We start from the raw sequence: 20,038 nt of genomic DNA on the forward strand, positions 1-20,038 counted from the left end.
AAGACCTAAGAAAAGAATCTAGACAAACATGCAAGACTCATATCATATTTTAACAAGGAACAATGTAAAAAAGGTCTGGCCCAGCCAAGCAGCTAAGAAGAATGAACAGAAAGGGTGTACTCTACCCCTCCTATTGAGTGGGACAGATGCAAAGGTAATCAGGGATTCAGGCACTACCTCTGCAGATGCTACCAGAAGAAAAACATTATCCAACTAGCTATGTGTGGGTACTCTCAAATAACATGCAAATACAAATTGGTAATAGCTTAAAAAAGAACTTACAACTATAGACTACCCAGTTATGATTCTGATGGCTGCCATAAAACGAGAAGAAAAGAACTGTGCTGGTTTATGTGTAGCTGCCACTGGGATTCCCTAGACACTGGTGTAACATGAAATACAGGATATTGGCTCGTAGGTCTTGTCTACAGCCTGTCATGGCATTAAAGAGATGATACAATGACAACAGGTCCAGGTGTCATAACAGGGATAAAGTACATGAAAGGCAATTGCTTACTGGGCACGGTAATCTAGAAGGATAACAAAATCATAACTAAATTTAAATGATCTCTGAAGAGGTGTGATTTTTGCATAAACAGCTGCAACAGGACCTCTGTTTCAGTTCACGAACATGAAAAGACAGCATGGTTGACTTAACTGGTATGTGCAAGTTTTCTGAAAAATAAAAGTGAAACTGCTAACGATGAATTTCTGAAGCGGCATCTATATTGTGCCTAAGATAGAACAAAGTTCTATTAGAAACTAAAGACTATAAATAATAAAACAAGCAATTTCTTCCTTTGGAATCCAAACCAATTCAGTAATGTTACACAAAATTTAGAGACTCGCTAATATAGACCACTACTATTCCTTAACATTTTTAGAACTGCTAAATAAAGCACACTGATGTTAAAAATATTTTAGTACAGGACAGATACAAAAGAGTGTTTCCTTAATTTAACATATTCTTCAAACAAAACATGTTTTGTAAATTTACTTTTTTTGCTACTATTTCATCCCTTGAAAGGTAATTTTACTTAATTAAATATGATAATAAAACCTGATTTTGTACTGTTCTAAGTTGTATTCAATTCCTACCCAAATTTAGCTTAACATAAACCTTGGGTAAATAAATGATTTGGTACTACATCAAAGTATTACTCATTTTCTTAAACTGTATAAAAATGTAAGTATTTAAGATTGGGGGGCGCAGAGCTGGCCTGTTTTCTGAGTAAAGCTTTATGCTTGGGGAAAACTAAACGCACATATAAATTGCCCCTCCGACCCTTCAACAGGACTGAGCAAGTGTTTACAGTGTAAAACAATATTTTACTATACCATCCAGAGAACTAACTTTTGCTGGTCATGTACACTTCACTTCTTCACCACACTGCAGACCAAACCGTGGTGCTGCCATTCACAGCAGCCCCAGATTGAGACATTTTAGCCACGTATAAAGAAAAAACAACAGGGAAGGGACTATTCAAACAGGGGAAAACACTTCTATGACTAATTCACTTAAACTTTTTCGGAGGTTTTCTTCTGAACAATAAACCTATAATCCTACTCCTCCACGCTACTCGACCCAATTGAGAGTCTTGCATTTGCAATGCCATCCATCTCTCTGTGACTAAGTGATAGTGAAATGGTCCGATTCAGAGAGTCTTCGTCCTCTCTTCCCTCAAGCCCAAGTCTTTTGGGCTCCAGTCTTGCAAGACTGTATCTGTAAAAAGCTGTTCTTTGCTTTTTTGACATTTGAAATAGTCATTGTGACTTGTATTCCTGTTTTGTTTAGATTTATTAAGTGGTTCATTGCTCTTAAAGTTTCTGTCTCCCTGTGACTTGTCTGCTTCTGTTATGCTTCATTTATATTTGTTTTTTCCCCTCCTCCTACTACAACCACCTTGAAACTATTTTTTAAAACTAACTCAGGTAAAAAATAAAGTACTGGAGATTTTGATGGATAAACATATATCAATTATTTCTAAACTTCTTCTAATCTTGAACATTTTCAGGCTTATGGTGTGAGCTTTTTGAATAAGTATATAAAATAAACTTATTATTGGGATTCAGTGAAGATATTCCTGGATGCTTCTTTCCTCTCAGAAGGATATAATCATATCCTATACTACCAGCAAGATATTCAAGGCAGCATGTGCATGTTGCAAGAGTTCATCTCAGGAGGTAAAGGACCACGACGCTGAATCATCAGGAGTGATTCACTGCCAAAATCTGGGGTAGGAGGGCTGTGGGAAATGTTGTTCTTCAATGTTAAGTAGTTTGGGGAAGGGGATATATTTCCATTTTATAAAGAAAACCCTGTGAGACAATATTAATTAAGAAGTCCTAGGTTTTGGTTTGGTTTGTTTGGGTTTTTTTTAAGCTAGAATCCAATACAGGGAAAAGGACTACAGAAGAGAGAAACTGAGAAGGATGGCACTCTGATCATCATATTTTTAAGATCTGACATAACAGAGCACTGAATGAATCTTGAAGTTACCAGATTTGTAACAGGCAACAGCAGGGAGAATGAAAACTGGGGCAAGGGAAAAGACTATTCTTAGATTACATGAAGGAAAAAAGAGCACAGAAGGGGGATAAAACTAGAGCAAGAAGCAGAGGCCTAGTAAAGACTAAATTTCCATATTATTCTAGTAAAGAGAGCATCCAGATAATCCAAAAAATATTTGGTGCAAAGCTATCCAAACATGCCATTTACATCATTGCATATAATCCTACGAAAAATGTACAAAACCATGTAAGCAATAAAGATATAAGCCAACACTAATCACTGAAATCAGCTCCAGTTTTTACAGTCCATTCTTCATAGATAAAAATTAAACAGATTTTGATAAAAATCTTTACACTTACGAAGAAATTCTTAAAGGGATCTGAAAATTTGAAGAAAAATTAATTCACAACAGAAAAACTGGAAACACCTGAAGATAACAGATTTTGCACACTTTATATTGATCATCTCTTCATTTAACTTTGTAACAGAAGAAGACAAAGTTACATTAACAAAACTGTGGTAACATGTTCTCTGCAAGAGTTCTAATATATTTGATTCAATAAGTTCCCTGGAGAAGAGAGCATCTTTACCAAGACCAGAGACAGACACATCACTTAGCTTTCCCAACATAACAGCTGGAAATTTAAGGCAAGTGCCTCATAACAGTGTGATGAAAGCTGAAGCAACTGGCATTTTGGTACCAACGCCAAATCAGTAGGCTGCTCTGTTTGAACCGTCACATTAGAAATCAGTGTGAAACTAAATGTAACTGAATGCGAGTACAAGAGCTTATGGTGCCAGATGTTTGTTTACTATTCCCCCTTTTCTCATGGGCATTGCTAGAGGAGTTTTCAATATTATGAATATGCATTCAAGAGCTCACTCATAAAAAAAAAAAAGCCACCTTAACATCAGACTTAAGGATCTCTGTTTTCCCAGCACACTACATATAAGAAACCAGACACGAAAAAGATTTGGCACATAAGTCAATCTGCTCTTGCTGTACGCAAAGTTGTCAACTACTTGTTAACCAAGTCAGCGACATGCCACCCATTCTTAGCCATGATAGTCTCCTTGACGCCTCTCTGGTTCCGCTGGTATTCATGGCAGCAAATGAAACAATTAATTGCAATTTCTTGAAAAAGTCCATAATCTTCACAAAAACAGTTTCCTGAACTCTAAAGGCTATGACCTTATGAAACATTATGTCTTTGCTTTTTGTAAATTATTCTCAAATGTCCATTAAAATAAACAGCGCCACTTCTTTTGAACTTCATTCTAATGATTAAAGAGAGATATGGATTTATGTGATTCTAAACTGAATCACAGTCAATGCAATGTTAGTATTTCATCATGAGTTTAGTAAGAAATCCCAGAATTAAGGAAAAACATCCTCTTTTCCCAGTGTAGAGTCATTCATTCATATATCTGCACTTTATTTGACTTTTTCTGTAGTTTTGAAATGCAAGTCTCATATGGGATAGAGAACCTGGCTTCAAATGTAAAGCTTCAATGTTTCCTCAAATCTGACAAAGCACTGAACCTGAATCCCAATTGTTTCTTTCGTGTTCCAAGTAACTGAACTTAGTTTCCCCTTCTGCTCTTTCTTCTCATACATGCACTTCTCTTCCTCTACCCTTCTTTCTTTTCTGGTTATCCCCATGCTGTGTTCCTTTATCCCCCCCTTCAAATAATATCTTTACCTACAGCACATGAATGACAACTATGGCACTGTCTTCCTTAAGAAGCACAGCAGTATATTAGAATCTATATAACTAAATACATTTCTAGCAGGCATACAACTTGTAAAGCATCTATACAATCTTACTGCTGCCAGATTCAGCTTTTCTTCTTTCCTCCTCACCTACTCTATTAAAAAGTGCATTATTGCTTTGGCTGAATTAAGGCAAACCAGAAACCTAGCAACCCACATAATAACTATATACAGCAACACAGACTGAGCCACAAAATTAAAAATTAATGGAGGAGTACAAGACACCTATAATTGTTTCAACCTGCCTGCAGACTCAGACTAGGTTATGCTAATTATGGCTTTTTTCCAGTTTTACACATCAAGGAGGACAGATATTAACATAAAACCCTCTCAGATCTGATCATAAGACTCCAGGAGCTAAGAACTCATCTGCCCCAGCTCTGATCCCTTGTTAAACTTTGATCCCAGTAATGCACAGCAATCTGATTTCCAAGAGGTTTCAGTGCAGTTCACAGTTAACTAATAATTCACACGCTCTAAGCGTGCTTGTACAATTGGCATCTTTGGGTGCAGGAGACAAGAATACCATTTTTGTCACTTTATTACCATGCACATGTACAAGTACACTTCAGACATCAGTTACAGTTAACGCACAGCAAACCAACTGGTTATATTTTTAAACATTATCAAAGAAAGGAAAATATTTTTTTCAAGGACATTTTTGCTCTAGGTGTTTTATTTAAGATCATCTCCCATGTGTGTGCTAGAAATAGAAAATATTTCTAACTGATCATTTTTCTGAGGTAAACAAAGTTTTGTCTTCTTGCTACTCTACAATCCCCGAGAGAAGGAACACTGAAGTTATCATCTATGAAGAATAAAGTGGATATTTCTCATTCCTTTCACACAAGCAACAGAAAAATCAATCAAACCACGACTTACATTAGACTGCAGAAAAACAGAACAAAATTTTAGTTTTTGGAAACAAAAATAATTTGGCCTATATATCACTTTTGAATCCAGCAAGTTGAAACAAATTTGTAAGTTAAAAAACCTACCATTAATCTAAGTTTTCTACTGTGTCAAAGATCCTAAGTGTTAATCTAAACTAGAAATTTATGAAGTTTTATCTGAGATTGCTTCTTTCACTTTATAATCTATCTTTTTGAAGACAGTCCTTAGTAGCATTTTATTCTAGTTGTCTTGAACACGCTGAGCTGCACTGACAGCAATGTCAGTAGGAACACCAGTTAAAATCCAGGGCCTCCTGTGCAATCCCAACTAGCCAGGTCAGCTCTCAACTAATATGAAATTATTGTAATTCCTAGGAAGGTTAATGAGAATATGTTAAAGAATAAAGGGATGATACCGAGTATCCATAGTATGTTCTGGTCCAAAGTTCAGAAAAAAAGAGAAAAGAAAACAACCACTCTAAATGAAAGAACTTGAATTGCAGAGAACAAGTTAAAAACACTCAGCCGTCAAGACACCAACCTTGTGGGCAGGGTACAGCAGCCATCAGCCGTCAGCCTGACTTGGGTTTCATAGCTATCCAGTGGGCAAACAACTTGTTGAACAGGAGGACATTCGACTGTGCTGCAATCCACACTGAACACTACGGAGGAAAGGGAGACGAAAATTCCTTTTACTCATGCGTTAGGAGCTTTTTGCAAATTACTTCATCATAAGCAACCAGTTATGCGTCAGCTTTTTAATTTAAGCCAGAAAAATTATGTAATGAATACATGCTCAGGAGGTAACATTACAAAAATACCTCCATTCTCTTGAAGTTTCACTTTTTAATAAAAATTATTGCCTCGGGAAGCAACTGAACTAATATTAGTTAATAAAACCTTTATAAAATTTAGACAGGCAACCTTAAACAATCATTATACCTGTGAATAATATTAGTTACTAGAAGTGTACTAGGTTACTGAGAATATATTTTTGCCACAGCTTTTAAAACACTCAACAATTCATTGTTTAATATTTTTCCTGATTAAAGCCTGCATTAGCAAGATGAAGAATTCCACATAACTAGTAAGACTGACCTACAGCTTTTTAGAAAGCAGCAAATGCTTAGAAATGTGAAAAAGTCAGCCTGAATATACATTTAATCCTATGAGTCATATTGAGGAAAGCTGAAAGACATCTTTATCTTATTTTGTCCTAAATCTCACGTGTTAACAACCAATACCAGCCCAGGCATTATCTATTTGCTATTCCTTATCATAATTATGCTAAGAAAGTACAGATTAAAACATGGTTCCCTCTTGAAAGAAATAAGCTACCTACTGACTGAGAAGGCAGGATGAACAGAATGTTATCAGACTGAAAATTATACAATACGATATCCCTGATTACTGATTAAACCTCACTTGAGTACTGACATTATTACGACCGCTAACTGCAGTACTAAAGCAGTTTGGCAATGCTACACCACGCTTCTTGCAAGAGCTGATACCTTTCAAAGTCCCATTTTCTGTCATCTAGTCCTACATTTTTCAGGCTTGATCCTCAGAGGTACACGGCAATAATAATTCAATTGGTCCATAACGAGACATCAGTCTCTGAATCACATCTCCTTTGCATATCTCATTAAACATTTAAATGAAAGCAGAAGTTCAATGAAACCAGTCTGCAGCTCATCAAGGTTAGGACCAGTAGGTTTGCCCTCAAGACCGTTAACTTTCAAAGTACATGAGTATGTGAGTGTCCTCTGTGTAAGCAATATTCTGAACCTGCCTTTTTCTAGTTATTTGGGAAACAGAGCCATCTGCTAAATCAGAGCAACCTGACAAGTTCAAAAAGCTCTCACTGGGAAATGCACGGATTTAATTAAAGTCCATTTTGTGGAGCAATGCATAGTTACTAAATTTAACTGGAAAGGTTCTGGTTACTAATCTCGACCATTATCGAATTCACTTTTATATCTCTTCATAATCACATAATTAATAATAATTATTATTATTATTAATGATTAATAATAATCACATAATAATAATCATAATTTACCTTCAAGACAGGAATACTTAAATTTATAATATTTCACTTTAAAAAGCCCTAGACTTTTGTGTTTCACTTTATTAATAAATAACACATTTGAAACAGCACTTCTGTAAGAAATACATATCTAGTTCCTCCATTATCACAACAGGCACTGAGAATCACAAGCTCATCAGTATGGTCTAACGCAATCAATGCAATTTGTACGATTCTGTTGTGCCAAGTAATTACCAATGTCCAGTTTCCTGAATTTAAACCTTTCTACCTCCCTGATTCAAGGCCCCCACCGCCTTCTCCCCAGGTAAACAGTCTGGGAAAAACCAGCCAACAAGTTCTACCAACGACCTGCTACTTCACAACTATTTCTGTGTCCATCTTTCCATACACCAGTAACGACAACGAAAGAAAAACCACAAGGCAACTCCCTAATCATGTCACCAAGTCTCAACTAAGGTGCTCTGTCTTCCTAAACAGTTTAAATTCTTTCCAGTAGTTATAGTGTGCTAGTACACAGCTCACTAACACTGAAGAGCATCCCAAACAGCCTTTCTTTATTAAAAAAGTACAAACCTAAGAAAAGTTACAAACAAACCCAAATCAAGAGCATTCAAATAGAAAATTCTCATGTAATTAAGTGGCTGTAGTCACTCAGCAGTTCCCCTGTTTGATTTCACTTACCCATTTTTATTTATTTTATACTTATCTCTTACTAGTACCAGAGCACCCTCCAATTCTTGTAAGGATTAGTAGCATTTGGCAAACAAAAGGATATGCATTGAGCTTATCCACCACCACAGAATTTTATAATCCATACTCATACCCCATGTCAGTCTTCTCTCCAAACTGGGAGACCTTTATTATTCCATTATTAGATTAAACATAGAACAGCTGTGGTTGGACAGGACCTCTGGAGGTCATCTGGTCCAACCCCCTTTCCAAGTCAGGCCACATATCTGATTGTCCAGGACTGTGCCTAGATAGCTTTTGAATACCTTCAAGGATGGAGATTCTACCACCTCTCTGGGCAACCTGTGCCAGTGTTCAGTCACCCTCATGGTGAAAAAGTGTTTCCTGATATTCAGACGGATCCTCCGTTTTTTCAGTTTGCGCCCGTTGCTCTGGTCCTGCCATTGTGCACCACTGAAAAGAGCCTGGCTCTGTCTTTACACATTCTCTTCAGGTATTTACATGCATTGATGAGAACCCTCTCTGAGCCTTCTCTTCTCCAGACTGAACAGTCCCAGCTCTCTCAGCCTTTCCTCACAGGTAAGGAATGAAGATATGAAAGATTATTTTAAGTAGGAAAAAAGTTCCTACTTTTTTTCATATTAAAATGGGTTTCTCAAACTGGAAAAAATTAAGTCAAACTTCTAGATAAGCTGACAATATTGTAAGGTTACAGAACAGTGTATAACTGGGGCTTTGAGCAGCCTGGTCTCGTGGGAGGTGTCCCTGCCCATGGTAGGGAGTTGGAACAAGATGATCTTTAAGGTCCCTTCCAACCTAAACCATTCTATGATTCTATGAATGGGATTCTCCATTACTTAAAAAAATGGCCCCCAGATTAGCTGTACTACTTTCCTAAAAAATACAACTGCAAACATTTGACACTGAACTAATAGTTTTATTTTGACATCTTATGCTGGTTCCAATAATTACAGAGTATACTTTTCATGAACAGGTTTATTATAAGCTGTTATTATATATTTTATTATAAGCTAAAAATTTTTAAAATCCTGTCTATAGAAAATTATTTTCGTCTATCCTAGAAGCTTTAAATATATAGTCTGACAAATATATATCTTCAAGAAGTCATAAACATGTTGCAATTTCCTATCAGTGCAGATGCACCCGATTGACCTTTGCTTAACAAGTCTTCAGAAACTTTCATGCACCGAATTTGCATAGTGGCATCTGAGAGTTACTAATTTTTCTACGAGAATGTAGCAGAAACCCTACCATGGTTGCAGACTTTGACATAGCAGTAATCTGCAACCTCCTTTGTAGACTACACAACTGAAGGTCTCTGATCATGAAACTGTTAATACTTAAGTGAAAAGAACATTATACCAAGTATATTAAGTTTCACCTTCATGTATTATGCTGTCTTTCCAAAGAACAGAATGTACAGTTCAGGGGCAAAAACTAAATAGCTACCTATGGACCAAAAGGTCCTGGTGCACCAAGGCAGTATTTGCATCTCTGGTGCAACCAAGTGGCTTAGCACAGGAAAGACGACTGATTTTTCCAGAAGTCACAGCTTTCTGGGAGTCCAGTACAAATAAGCTATACAATAACATCCTCTTTACAATTGTGTTTAAACCAAGATCTGTTACCAGAAAAAAAACCAACCTCCATTTCAGTAATAGTAATTTTCAGGCCATGCAGGGTTGCTGGAGAAAGCGAGTGAATGAAAACTCTGCTGGAATGACTGCTAGAAGAATGACAAATGAGCAGTCTTTTCAACAGAGGTTTGTCTAGCATGACACACATTTCCCAATGCTTTCCCCAGGATGTCAGAAACTAAGAGATGACACTCCTCACCTCACCACACACCAAAAAAAAGAAGTTATCAATAAAAGTACAACACACATCTGTTGGATAACTGCCAAAGTAAACTATTTACCTTTCTTTATTCAGAAGTGGCAGCTAGAGTTCCTATCACAACTTCAGCAAAATACCTTTTAGATTAGATTTTAACTCCATCTTTAAATAAACAAACATGATTTTAAAAACGTCATTGCTCATACTGTTTTAGCTTCTTGGCAAAAGAGGCACGTATACCCCCATAGATCTTGTTTCAGGTTATTTTTATTTTTACTGTTAACATATTATGCATCTCCATTTGAGATGGGTCATTTAAACTATCTTTAAGAAAAAAAAAACAAACTTATTTTTGAGAATAATTTTTAAGAACTGTAACTCCAGCTTAGAACTAAATTCAGTGCTCGTTCAGTACGTTCACTGCTCATGAATAGCCAGTTATACACAGCTCATAGGAACAAAGTTTGTTGCTTATGGCACCAGGCCACTGTTATCTCACCTCTAAGCTTCGCAACTGCAGCAAAACAAAAAGGACACGACATGCTTATAGGTACCACAACTGTGGTGAGATGCTTGGAGGAGCAACGGTAAAAACATTTAAGACAAATTAATCTGGAGGTTAATAGACAGGTATGGCTAAACTACTGAGCTTCTTCATATTAACTGAATGACAATGCCTTTAATCATTGTATTCCTAAAGTAAAACAGGTAGAAGTAGTGGAACTCAACATGAAAGATTTTATTTTTGTTCTAGCATTTCGTGTTATGGAAACACTTCCTATTCTCCTTTCGGTAACTCAGTTGCCAGTCCCAGTATTTGAACATATGCAGTTCTTAGCAGAAGGCTCCAAACTCAAATGCCACTGCAAACTGGAGAGCGGTGATATCTTATTTAAGGCACAGAAATAAACACAATTTATGCTTTAATTGTGCAAATACTTATTGGCATAAGGCAGCACTGCTATCATAGGAAGCAGAGCTCCCAGCTTCCTGCAATTTGTTTCCACTAGAAAGCCCTTGCTGGTACAAAACCTCTACAGAGACTGGTTAAGCAGACACAGAGGTGCAGAAAGAGGATTCTGATAGCAGCAGTCACAGAACTAAAGTTTTTAGGTCTGTGGCAAAGAATGGAAAATAGTTTTCTCTGCTCAATGTGTAAACTCCATAGATACGCTGACCCTATTCAGTAAAACTAGTGACATCAGCCCTGTAAGAAACCCTGCATGAACACTTATCTACCAGGTCTTATACTGTTTATTGTCCCTTTTTTTTTTTCAGCAGCGTGGCATTAAAAACTGAGGAAGCACGAAACAGAGCACTGCTAGTTCAGTTCCTCTCCAACTCTGTTCCAACAGTTCTTCAGGTACCAAGTCAAACTCTGAGGACACAAGGTTTATTACCAGGCTTACCATGGGCTAAATAAATATTCCTGCCACGTGAGGAGCATCATCTGACATCACTTTATGACCATTATTTGAGCAAACTCACACAGATAATTCACAAAGTGTTCATACATACATAAAAACAGTTATATTCTACTACATATATAGTAGTACATGTATATACACATAGAGAATAAGTGGCATTAAACAGTGCAGAAGAGGCAGGATGGACTAGATTACCTCCAGAGTCATCTAGTCTTCCAACCTAAATTATTCTACAATTCTATAAGCCTATGAATATACAATCCTAATAAAACAAAATATTCCACTGCCTGTTCTTAAACAAAGAAACTTATTTAAAACCACAGACAGTGGTGAACGTGATGGAACAGTTTAGATGGAAAAACACAGAAAGGTTCATGCTGACTTGCAAATTTAAAAATAAAATCCCAAAACTTTCTACAAGAAAGGAAACATTAAAAAAAGTTTCAGTATTTGTTTAGTCTATAATTTTTTCGTATATCAAGTACAAATTATGTTGCCTATGCAAATGTTGTTTACAATCTTTGAAAACAAGGTTCCTCAGAAAACTGGAAAAAGTTCAGATTTGCAAACATTTGCCATTAAATAAAAAAGTCTTCTGTGGTAAATAATATGCAGTCTACTAAGATTTGTCAACATTCAAATACTCCTTTTCCCTGTCTTCCAGTCTTGTGTTGGCTTGTTTTTCCCTTTGCAATCTTCCCACTGTGCCAAACGGCAAACAAAAGAAACATGTAGACCAAAGTTATAAAAGTCAACTTGGACAGCCACTGAATTCTAACTTGACAAAACTCAGGCTACCTAGTGACTGATAATTCCGTATTAATAGCCCTTTTTTCTCCCCTAAAGCCAAGGGCCTGCAACAAGTAGGGGGCCCCACCTCCTCTGTAATTTGCAGTTTAGCCATTACATCTTTCATCACCCACCACTGCGGGGATGCACAAGAGTACCCACCTACGCTCCTCAGCCTCTTAGCACTGACAAAGAAACACACTTTCATCATCTCCCAAGGTAGGTGAGAACTCCCTGCTTTCCCTTAGATTCTCAATTTCTAACCCCCACTGCAAAGCTCGACACTTCCCTTAAAACCCGTAAATCTCCTTCCCCAATCTCTTTGAAGCCTCTGCTCTTCTACCTTCCTAACACGCATCTTCATTTTTCCAGTGCCGTGTACCTTCACCTCTTAACTCCTTACAACAAAAACCACAAACTACTTCAGAAAACAGCATACACCTAGTTACATAAAACTACTAATGCAATAAATAATCACATACTCAATTTGAAGATTCAGTAATACTAACAAGCTGAAAACAGCCTTCAAGAAGTAACCTAGAAAGGTAAGTTTGGACTGAGCTATTTGCAAACTACAGGATGGGAATGCAAATAACAATCTGGAGGACACAATTACAGCTATCATTTATTTTGATAAATACAGAAATAATCCAAAAGTCAGCAAGATAAAATTCAGTAAAGGCATCCTTGAAGTATATATAGGCAGAATTTAAATGTACAAATATAGTGGTTCAGTAGCAGTCATGCTACTGAAAGATCTTGGGATCACAGCGTTTCACAAACTAAATACAACTCTTTCAAGAGTCAGCTCTCATTTAGAATTTTGCATGAAAGACAGGAAGTAATTACTCTACAGTATTTAGTGCTGATGAAGACTCACCCAAAATAGCAGTCTGCTTTTGGACACCACATTTTAAAGACATGTGGATAAACTTAAGATGACTTATAGTGGGGCAACATAACAAGGAAGAAGTCCATGGAAACTATGCCATAAGAAGTTACAGCTAATCCTAGATGAAAGAAGACTAAGGTTGACAAAATGTTCCACAGCAAAAATTACTATAAAGACTACTCAGGACAGAGAACAAAAAAGTTTGCTTAAATTTCCACGCAGGCAGATTTGCATTGGATATTAGGAAAAAACAGAAAGATAAGCACTAAAGGTACAAAGACTGTACAATCTTGTTCTGTGTAGGATTTAAAAAAAAAAAATGTTAAACAAGCATAGGAAAGGCTCAGCTTAAGCACACTCAAACCTGTTTGCACATAAGATTTTGGATTATACAATTTTATATGCCTGCTTTCATCCCTCTATTTTTATTATTCATCTTTACCAAAGCCTGGATCAAAGAGTGAATTACATCTTCTACTCCACTGAGAATAATAAATCATAAGAAAGGGTGATTGGTGTTTTCATGAAATGGAAAATGGGTAAATACTGAAAGAGTTGTAAAGTCTTTCACTATGCTCCTCTACAAGCCTTTTGCTCTCCAGTTTTTAAGGGTCATCACTTTGTAATCTAGAGAAATCTTAAAACAAAAACATTAGTTCCCTGTCGATGCACAATATATTCCTATTATGAAAAACCTTTGTATAATCTAAGCAGTATATAAAGTATGTCACTTTAACTAGTAGCATCCACAGAAATGCAATATTCTCACTAGGCTACTTTTCTCTTGTTGCTCAGTTTAAATTAATGTCTGAAGGACAAAAGAAAGTAAAATTTAGCATAGTATTTCTTATTATTTTTTTCAATAGGTATTGCCCATATATAATCATTTTAATTTTGAAGAAGAATCAGAAGAATTTGAAGGCTGTATAGGCTTTATTGGGTGCAGTTACATAGGTTATTGTGCTTGTCAGACAGTTAGAGAAAATTGAAAAAAGGAAAAAAAATTATGTCCACTTTTACCTGGTTTACATTCATAGAGATCACAGCATTCCCCTGGCTTTCCTGATGCCTTAGAAACCAATATATTCAAATAGCCAGGTTGGCAAACCTTCCTCAAGCAGCCTGCAGGATTACACACACAACGGCTTGGGAGTGGACAGCATTCACCGGGAGGAGCATAGCCTTCAATTAAGATGGAATCTTCTGGACAGCGAGGAGAAAACTGGACCTCACAGCGGGCCTTGGAGCAATCAGGTTTCTCTTCTGAAAGGGAGGGGAAAAAAAAAAATCAGCATGCCATAAATGTCAGCAAAACACTGTACGGAAGCTGTAAAGATAAACTCAAATAAATCTCCCTTTCTTCTGCCTCCCCCCAGAACAATAAAAAGAAAAGGAAACTGCTGCTGCTGAACCGATTTGTTTCGCAAATCTGAACTGATTATGGAACATGCTTAAAAAAGTCTTGTTATTTGCAAGATGGCAGGTGTGTTATGAAATATTTTTCCAAAATTCTAATCTGAGCAGTGTGCGTGACTGCTGAAGTCACACAGCCTCAAAACACAGCTGTGAAGCTACACATTTCGCCATGACATTAAGGAACAACTTGTCATATCATGCACAGCCCTGATGTTCACACCTACACCTTCAGTTTCCTAAGACTTTCCATTATGAGCAACTGATTTTAATTCAGTTATTAAACTTGGTTGACCCAAATTGAGATTTCACCAGTTCAAAAAGCTGGTTAAAACTTCAGCAACTAACATGTTGGGAGAGTCCATACATTAGCAAAAGAGGATTTTTCCTGTACACACTCCCAATGCTCATGTCCATACATTAGCAAGAGGATTTTTCCTGTACACACTCCCAATGCTCATGTTAAAAGCGGTGTTCCCACATACTTCAATGGCTTGAATAGTAAAAAAGAAGAGGTTTGACTAGCACTGGCTACAGGCACTACAGGTTTGAGGCACGGGCTCCAGGCATACAGCAATAAGAAAAGGAATATTGAGGACCAAGGTCCACAAGTTGGTAGGAACAGTGACAAGCTGGACAAACACTGAGATAAAACAGAGAATGAAGACACAGAAGAAGGTGCTTGGACAACTAGGTAACACCCTTCCAAAACTTGGAAAAGAACTCAAGATTCCCCATTCTCAAAAATATGAATCTTAACTCTGTCAAAAATGTTGTGTCATGCCCTCCAATGACTAAGCCACACTGGGAAAAATCGAATCACTCCCATGACTGATTTACTCTATAGTGTGAGAAACTTGCTTGTATCCAAGAGGGTCTCACTTTGCTCCATATACCCGAGCACTGTTAAAAAACAAGTGGATTCCAGACACTCAAAGGCAGTATCTTTAGGTCCATAGGACATGGTGAATTAAGTGTTTGGAGGCAACGCAGGGAGCCTTCCCAGGCCCAACCAGAAAAAAACCCCACAACAATAGGAAACCAAGACCTGAACTTATAAACTGTTTGTACCACTCCTTGGTTATTCGCAAGTTTGTAAACTAGACTGTTCTACTACAAATATCGCTATTACCCCCACAAAATTATTCGACTACTTTGCTTGTTATTATTAAAGCTAGATGCAGAATAGTAGAAACAAGTAAAAACAACACTAACTTTATTAATCTGATGTTTTAAAAATTAATCTCTAGTGATAATCTCAATGATTGAATAAGACATATCAAATATGAGCAGCTCTGATAAAAAGTCAAGAATATCTTCTCCAAGATTTTAATAACTCACTGGTTTTGGAGTTACTACAGTTACTTACTGGATATTGTGTTGTGGGTTTGTTTTTGTTTTTTTAAAACTAAAAGCAACACAGCAAATGTGTAATTCTGCTTTGAAACATACACTGAATGTCAATAACAGCAATCTTTTTTTTTTTCCCCAGAAGGTCACTTTTACACTTAATTTTAGTATATTCTTTGGAATTCTAGATCATATTGAAGAGTCAAAGCAGTATTGCTTGTCTATGTGGTTGATTTGCTAACTGTGCTTTAGTTTCATTTAAGCTTAGAGGGATATAATGCCTAGACTTATAAGTGCTTAGAAAAATATTAATCTAGGTCTTAGCATTAGTAATTGCAAAAGGAAATAATGAATATAAAGGTTTGCCTCAATTTTAGTTGGCAAATACAGCAAAACAGAATCAAAAGAATCATTACATATTATTGCCTTCACGTACCAGTACTTTATAGTTTTTCTTACAAGCAGAGATTACTAACTTAAATGTGATACTAGATAGCATCATAACTCTCTTCTTGCAGTTAAAAACCCCACTATTTCCATCTATCTTCAAAATAGCCTAGGCTAGATATGTACTTTGCCTAGAATTTTAAATAACATTCATAAGACTTTTTTTTTAAACCTACCCTTACGCTCAGGTTCTTATCTGCTTTATTAAACACATTGTTCAGACTGAAAATTACTGGTTACAGAGGTTTACTGCAGAAAGTTGTGTAAATAATAGATAACTTACTACTTTCAGTATTTTATCGATCTTCTTTAGTTTATGGATATAATAAAAGGCTCCATATTTTAGCTTTTAAAAAATCTTTTTCTTTTCCACTGCATGTTGTTCTGTTGTGCACAGAGAAGTGATGGAAGAATAGTGCAGGAGCAACCCTTGAAGTTCTTGCTCATGACAGACCCTTAAATTCACACTTTTCACTACTTGATCTGCCTGAGCCTTATGTATCCAGTGATTTTCTGATTCCCATGACTAACAGACAATCTCATCCTCATGCAGTCTCTCTTGTGAAAAGACTTGGTGTTATATGTATTCTAAAAAGTTTACCTACTGTTTTTACTTGAATGCATTTACTGACATACATATGTCGATATAGATAAGTGTTTCCTTAAGGACCGTTTGTATTTGACCAATTTAAACCAATTTTCAGAAATTGTCAGGATACTTTCAATACTTTCAGTATTGTCAGAAATGCATGTCAAACTGTTGGGATTCAGACTATTCAGGACTCTAAAGATACTTATTTTCAAGACCAATGCAAAGCCTACTGTTGGAGTTGGTAAGATCACCTAGCGAAAATAAGAAAACAAGGATTTGTCACTATCAACATGTAAGAAGCATCACAAGAACAGAAGAAATTTTAAATAGAGAACTGTAACAAGCATTTTTGTACGAAATGCTCACTCAGTGTTTCACAGATACTATCTTTGATAGTCCTTTCCACATTAGAATATTGTGCTCAACGTAGTGAACTGAAACAGAACACAATAGGACTCTAATATTAAATAAAACCAGTGTCACTTTCAGAGGAAATGGTTCAAATGCAAACAGCCACCACCCTGCAAAGACACCTTTGTGTTTTAACACCAGGTTACATAACACCAGCAGATATTTAGAAATCAAGCTTAAGTTTTCCCTTTTAATCCAGTGTAACTATCACTTTTGTACTTCATAGTCCTGAAAAATAAACAAACAAAACCCCTTCCCTACTATTACTTGTGTAAATATTGTGCTTCCAAATTCTAATCTTAAACTATATACACGGTAAAACATTCTCCTCCTAGCATACAAATGCAAATGAGCAACAGGAAAGTCAAACATATTAACCCAAGCTGGATCAGCCAACAGACACCTGTCCTTTCGCTTCACTAACATCAGCCCACAGCAGAGTCAAGGGCAGGTAAAGAACTGTTCCGCAGACATCATCGTGATTTGGGTCTTGCTTGAGATGCGGTTTTTCCTTTTGTGGAAAGGAGCAAGTGGCTGAAATGGTATGTGAGTAGTAGTATTTAAAGTGTTTTCTTGTAGAGTTCCTACAAAGTTTTGTTTCAACAAAAGCAAGTGTAGGGTCCTGCACCTGGGAAGGAAGAATGCCAAACACCAGTATAGGTTAGGGGCGGACATGCTGGGAAGCAGCTCTGAGGAGAAGGACCTGGGGGTCCTGGTAGACAGCAAATTATCCATGAGCCAGCAGTGTGCCCTTGTCGCCAAGAAGGCCAATGGCATCCTGGGCTGCATAGGGAAGACTGTGGCCAGTAGGTCGAGGGAGGTCATTCTCCCCCTCTACTCTGCACTGGTGAGGCCACAACTGGAGTACTGTGTCCAGTTTTGGGCTCCCCAGTTCAAGAGGGACAGGGAACTACTGGAGCGAGTCCAGCGTAGGGCAACCAAGATGATTATGGGACTGGAGCACCTCCCTTATGAGGAAAGGCTGAAAGAGCTGGGACTCTTTAGCCTGGAGAAGAGAAGGTTGAGGGGGGACCTGATTAATGTTTACAAGTATCTAAAGGGTGGGTTTAAGGAGGACGGAGCCAGGCTCTTTTCAATGGTTCCCAGCGACAGGACAAGGGGCAATGGGCACAAGCTGGAACACAGGAAGTTCCGTTCAAATACACGGAAAAACTTCTTTACAGTGAGGGTGACAGAGCACTGGAACAGGCTGCCCAGGGAGGTTGTGGAGTCCCCTTCTCTGGAGATTTTCAAGACCCGCCTGGATGCAGCCCTGAGGGATGTGGTTTAGGCAACCCTGCTCTAGCAGGGGAGTTGGACTAGATGATCTCTAGAGGTCCCCTCCAACTCTGAAGATTACGTGATTCCGTGATTTCTGAAAACGATCTTAACCTAAAACATGAAAATCCAGCAGCTGTCAGTGTAGCATTGCTACATTTTAGTTAAAACTAACCAGCTAGCATCACGCTGGCGTAACTGGGTCCTGAGCCCAGCCCTCACTGCAAGGTAAAAAGGCGGGAGTTCTGTTTTACTGCAGGTCAGTAAAAGCCGATGAGGGCTCCTCATTTTCATACCAAGCCTGAATACAAGACATTACTTTTAAGCAACAATTAAGAAAAGTTCCAAGGTTTTTCTTTTTGTTATCTCAGCAAATGGCAAGCACACCCATCTTCTCTATTTACAGGGATAAAAGTTAGTACATGAAACATATTTCTACAATTCATGGTACTAAGCTTGTTTACCTTTTCATTAGTTGACTGAAGAAAGCATCAAAATTGAATTTGTTCTCAAAATAAATTACAAACATTAATACAGCCATAAATGCCACTGCTTTAGCAGGATTCTTGATTTAATTCCATTACATAAAGCTATTTAAGATTTCATCAAACAAGAGAAATCATTTATTAGCTCTTTTTTCCTTTATTAATAAACACTTTCAGCCCTTACAAAAGGGACACATAAGAAAGCATGTCAGAGCAGAATGTTTAAAAATACAACAGACTACCTCAAAAGACAGAAAGGTAGGGCAATGGCAAGCTGCATTCCACAGAAAACTGTAAAATCACTCACCAGTGGTATTTTTGCTATTTTAACCCTTTTATACACCAAATGGAGGACTATTTCTCAACAGACCAAGGCAGACTCACAATAATATCCTACTGCTTCTCTGTCAAATACACACATACACTATGAAGCACTGACCCATCTCCCAGAGCTGTTTTAAGCTACTGTCTGTTACACAAATCAGGATCTTCCTAACCAACATTTTCAAAGTCAAACAAGGTATCAGGACTCCACTTTATTATTGTAATTTTGCAAGAAGTAGAATATAAGCAATTACTACGTGTGCCTAGAAACAGAACTTCATTTTTCAAAGCAGTGTATTGAACCTAAAAAAAAACCCAACAGATTTTCAAGGAAAGGGATAACTATGTGTGTGACTTACTATGAAATAAATTAGCACAGCAAATATATAAGATACTTCATTCCTGGATAAAGAACCATCTTATCACATAGATTACATGACAAGAAGATATGCGTGTGTCACATTCTCCTAATCCATAACGTAGATTCCGTCACAAGAACAATTTCATACAACCCTAACTGCATGTAGAAAGACAGTAAAACTATTTGTTAAAGCAGATGTCTGGTTTTGTAATTAAGATTTGTACTCAGGACACTTATCACACTAATTGTATTTTAATAAAACATTGTTTTACCTCTACCCTTGAAGCAGCTGATAGGTCTCATTTAATAAGTTGGTGATTTTAGCATGCCAAGAAATAGCTTATACAACTCACTAATTAATTTATGAAGTGAGGTTTTGTATATGTTTTTGCTGTTTGATTTTCACATAATCGGACAGTTAATGGGAAAAGCATATTTCAGTCTCTCCTTAAAAAAAAAAAAGGAACCATTAACAAGGAGAACAACTACTCAT

The 20,038-nt window shown here is 37.1% G+C and overlaps 1 protein-coding gene across 2 annotated transcripts in view; it reads right to left on the bottom strand.

Annotated features, from left to right (window-relative positions):
• CRIM1 (cysteine rich transmembrane BMP regulator 1) overlaps window positions 1-20,038 on the bottom strand; it is a 194,356-nt gene that overhangs the window by 88,199 nt on the left and 86,119 nt on the right. The window contains exons 3-4 of one of the 2 annotated variants that reach the window (XM_054194090.1): window positions 13,905-14,147; window positions 5,721-5,841 (exon numbers count right to left, since the gene is read on the bottom strand). In XM_054194090.1, coding sequence (XP_054050065.1) covers window positions 5,721-5,841; window positions 13,905-14,147 — 364 coding nt within the window. The remainder of the gene's footprint in view (window positions 1-5,720; window positions 5,842-13,904; window positions 14,148-20,038) is intronic. The other variant, XM_054194091.1, reaches the window with a different exon arrangement.

This window comes from Rissa tridactyla, chromosome 3, assembly GCF_028500815.1.
Source record: "Rissa tridactyla isolate bRisTri1 chromosome 3, bRisTri1.patW.cur.20221130, whole genome shotgun sequence".
Lineage (NCBI taxonomy): Eukaryota > Metazoa > Chordata > Aves > Charadriiformes > Laridae > Rissa > Rissa tridactyla.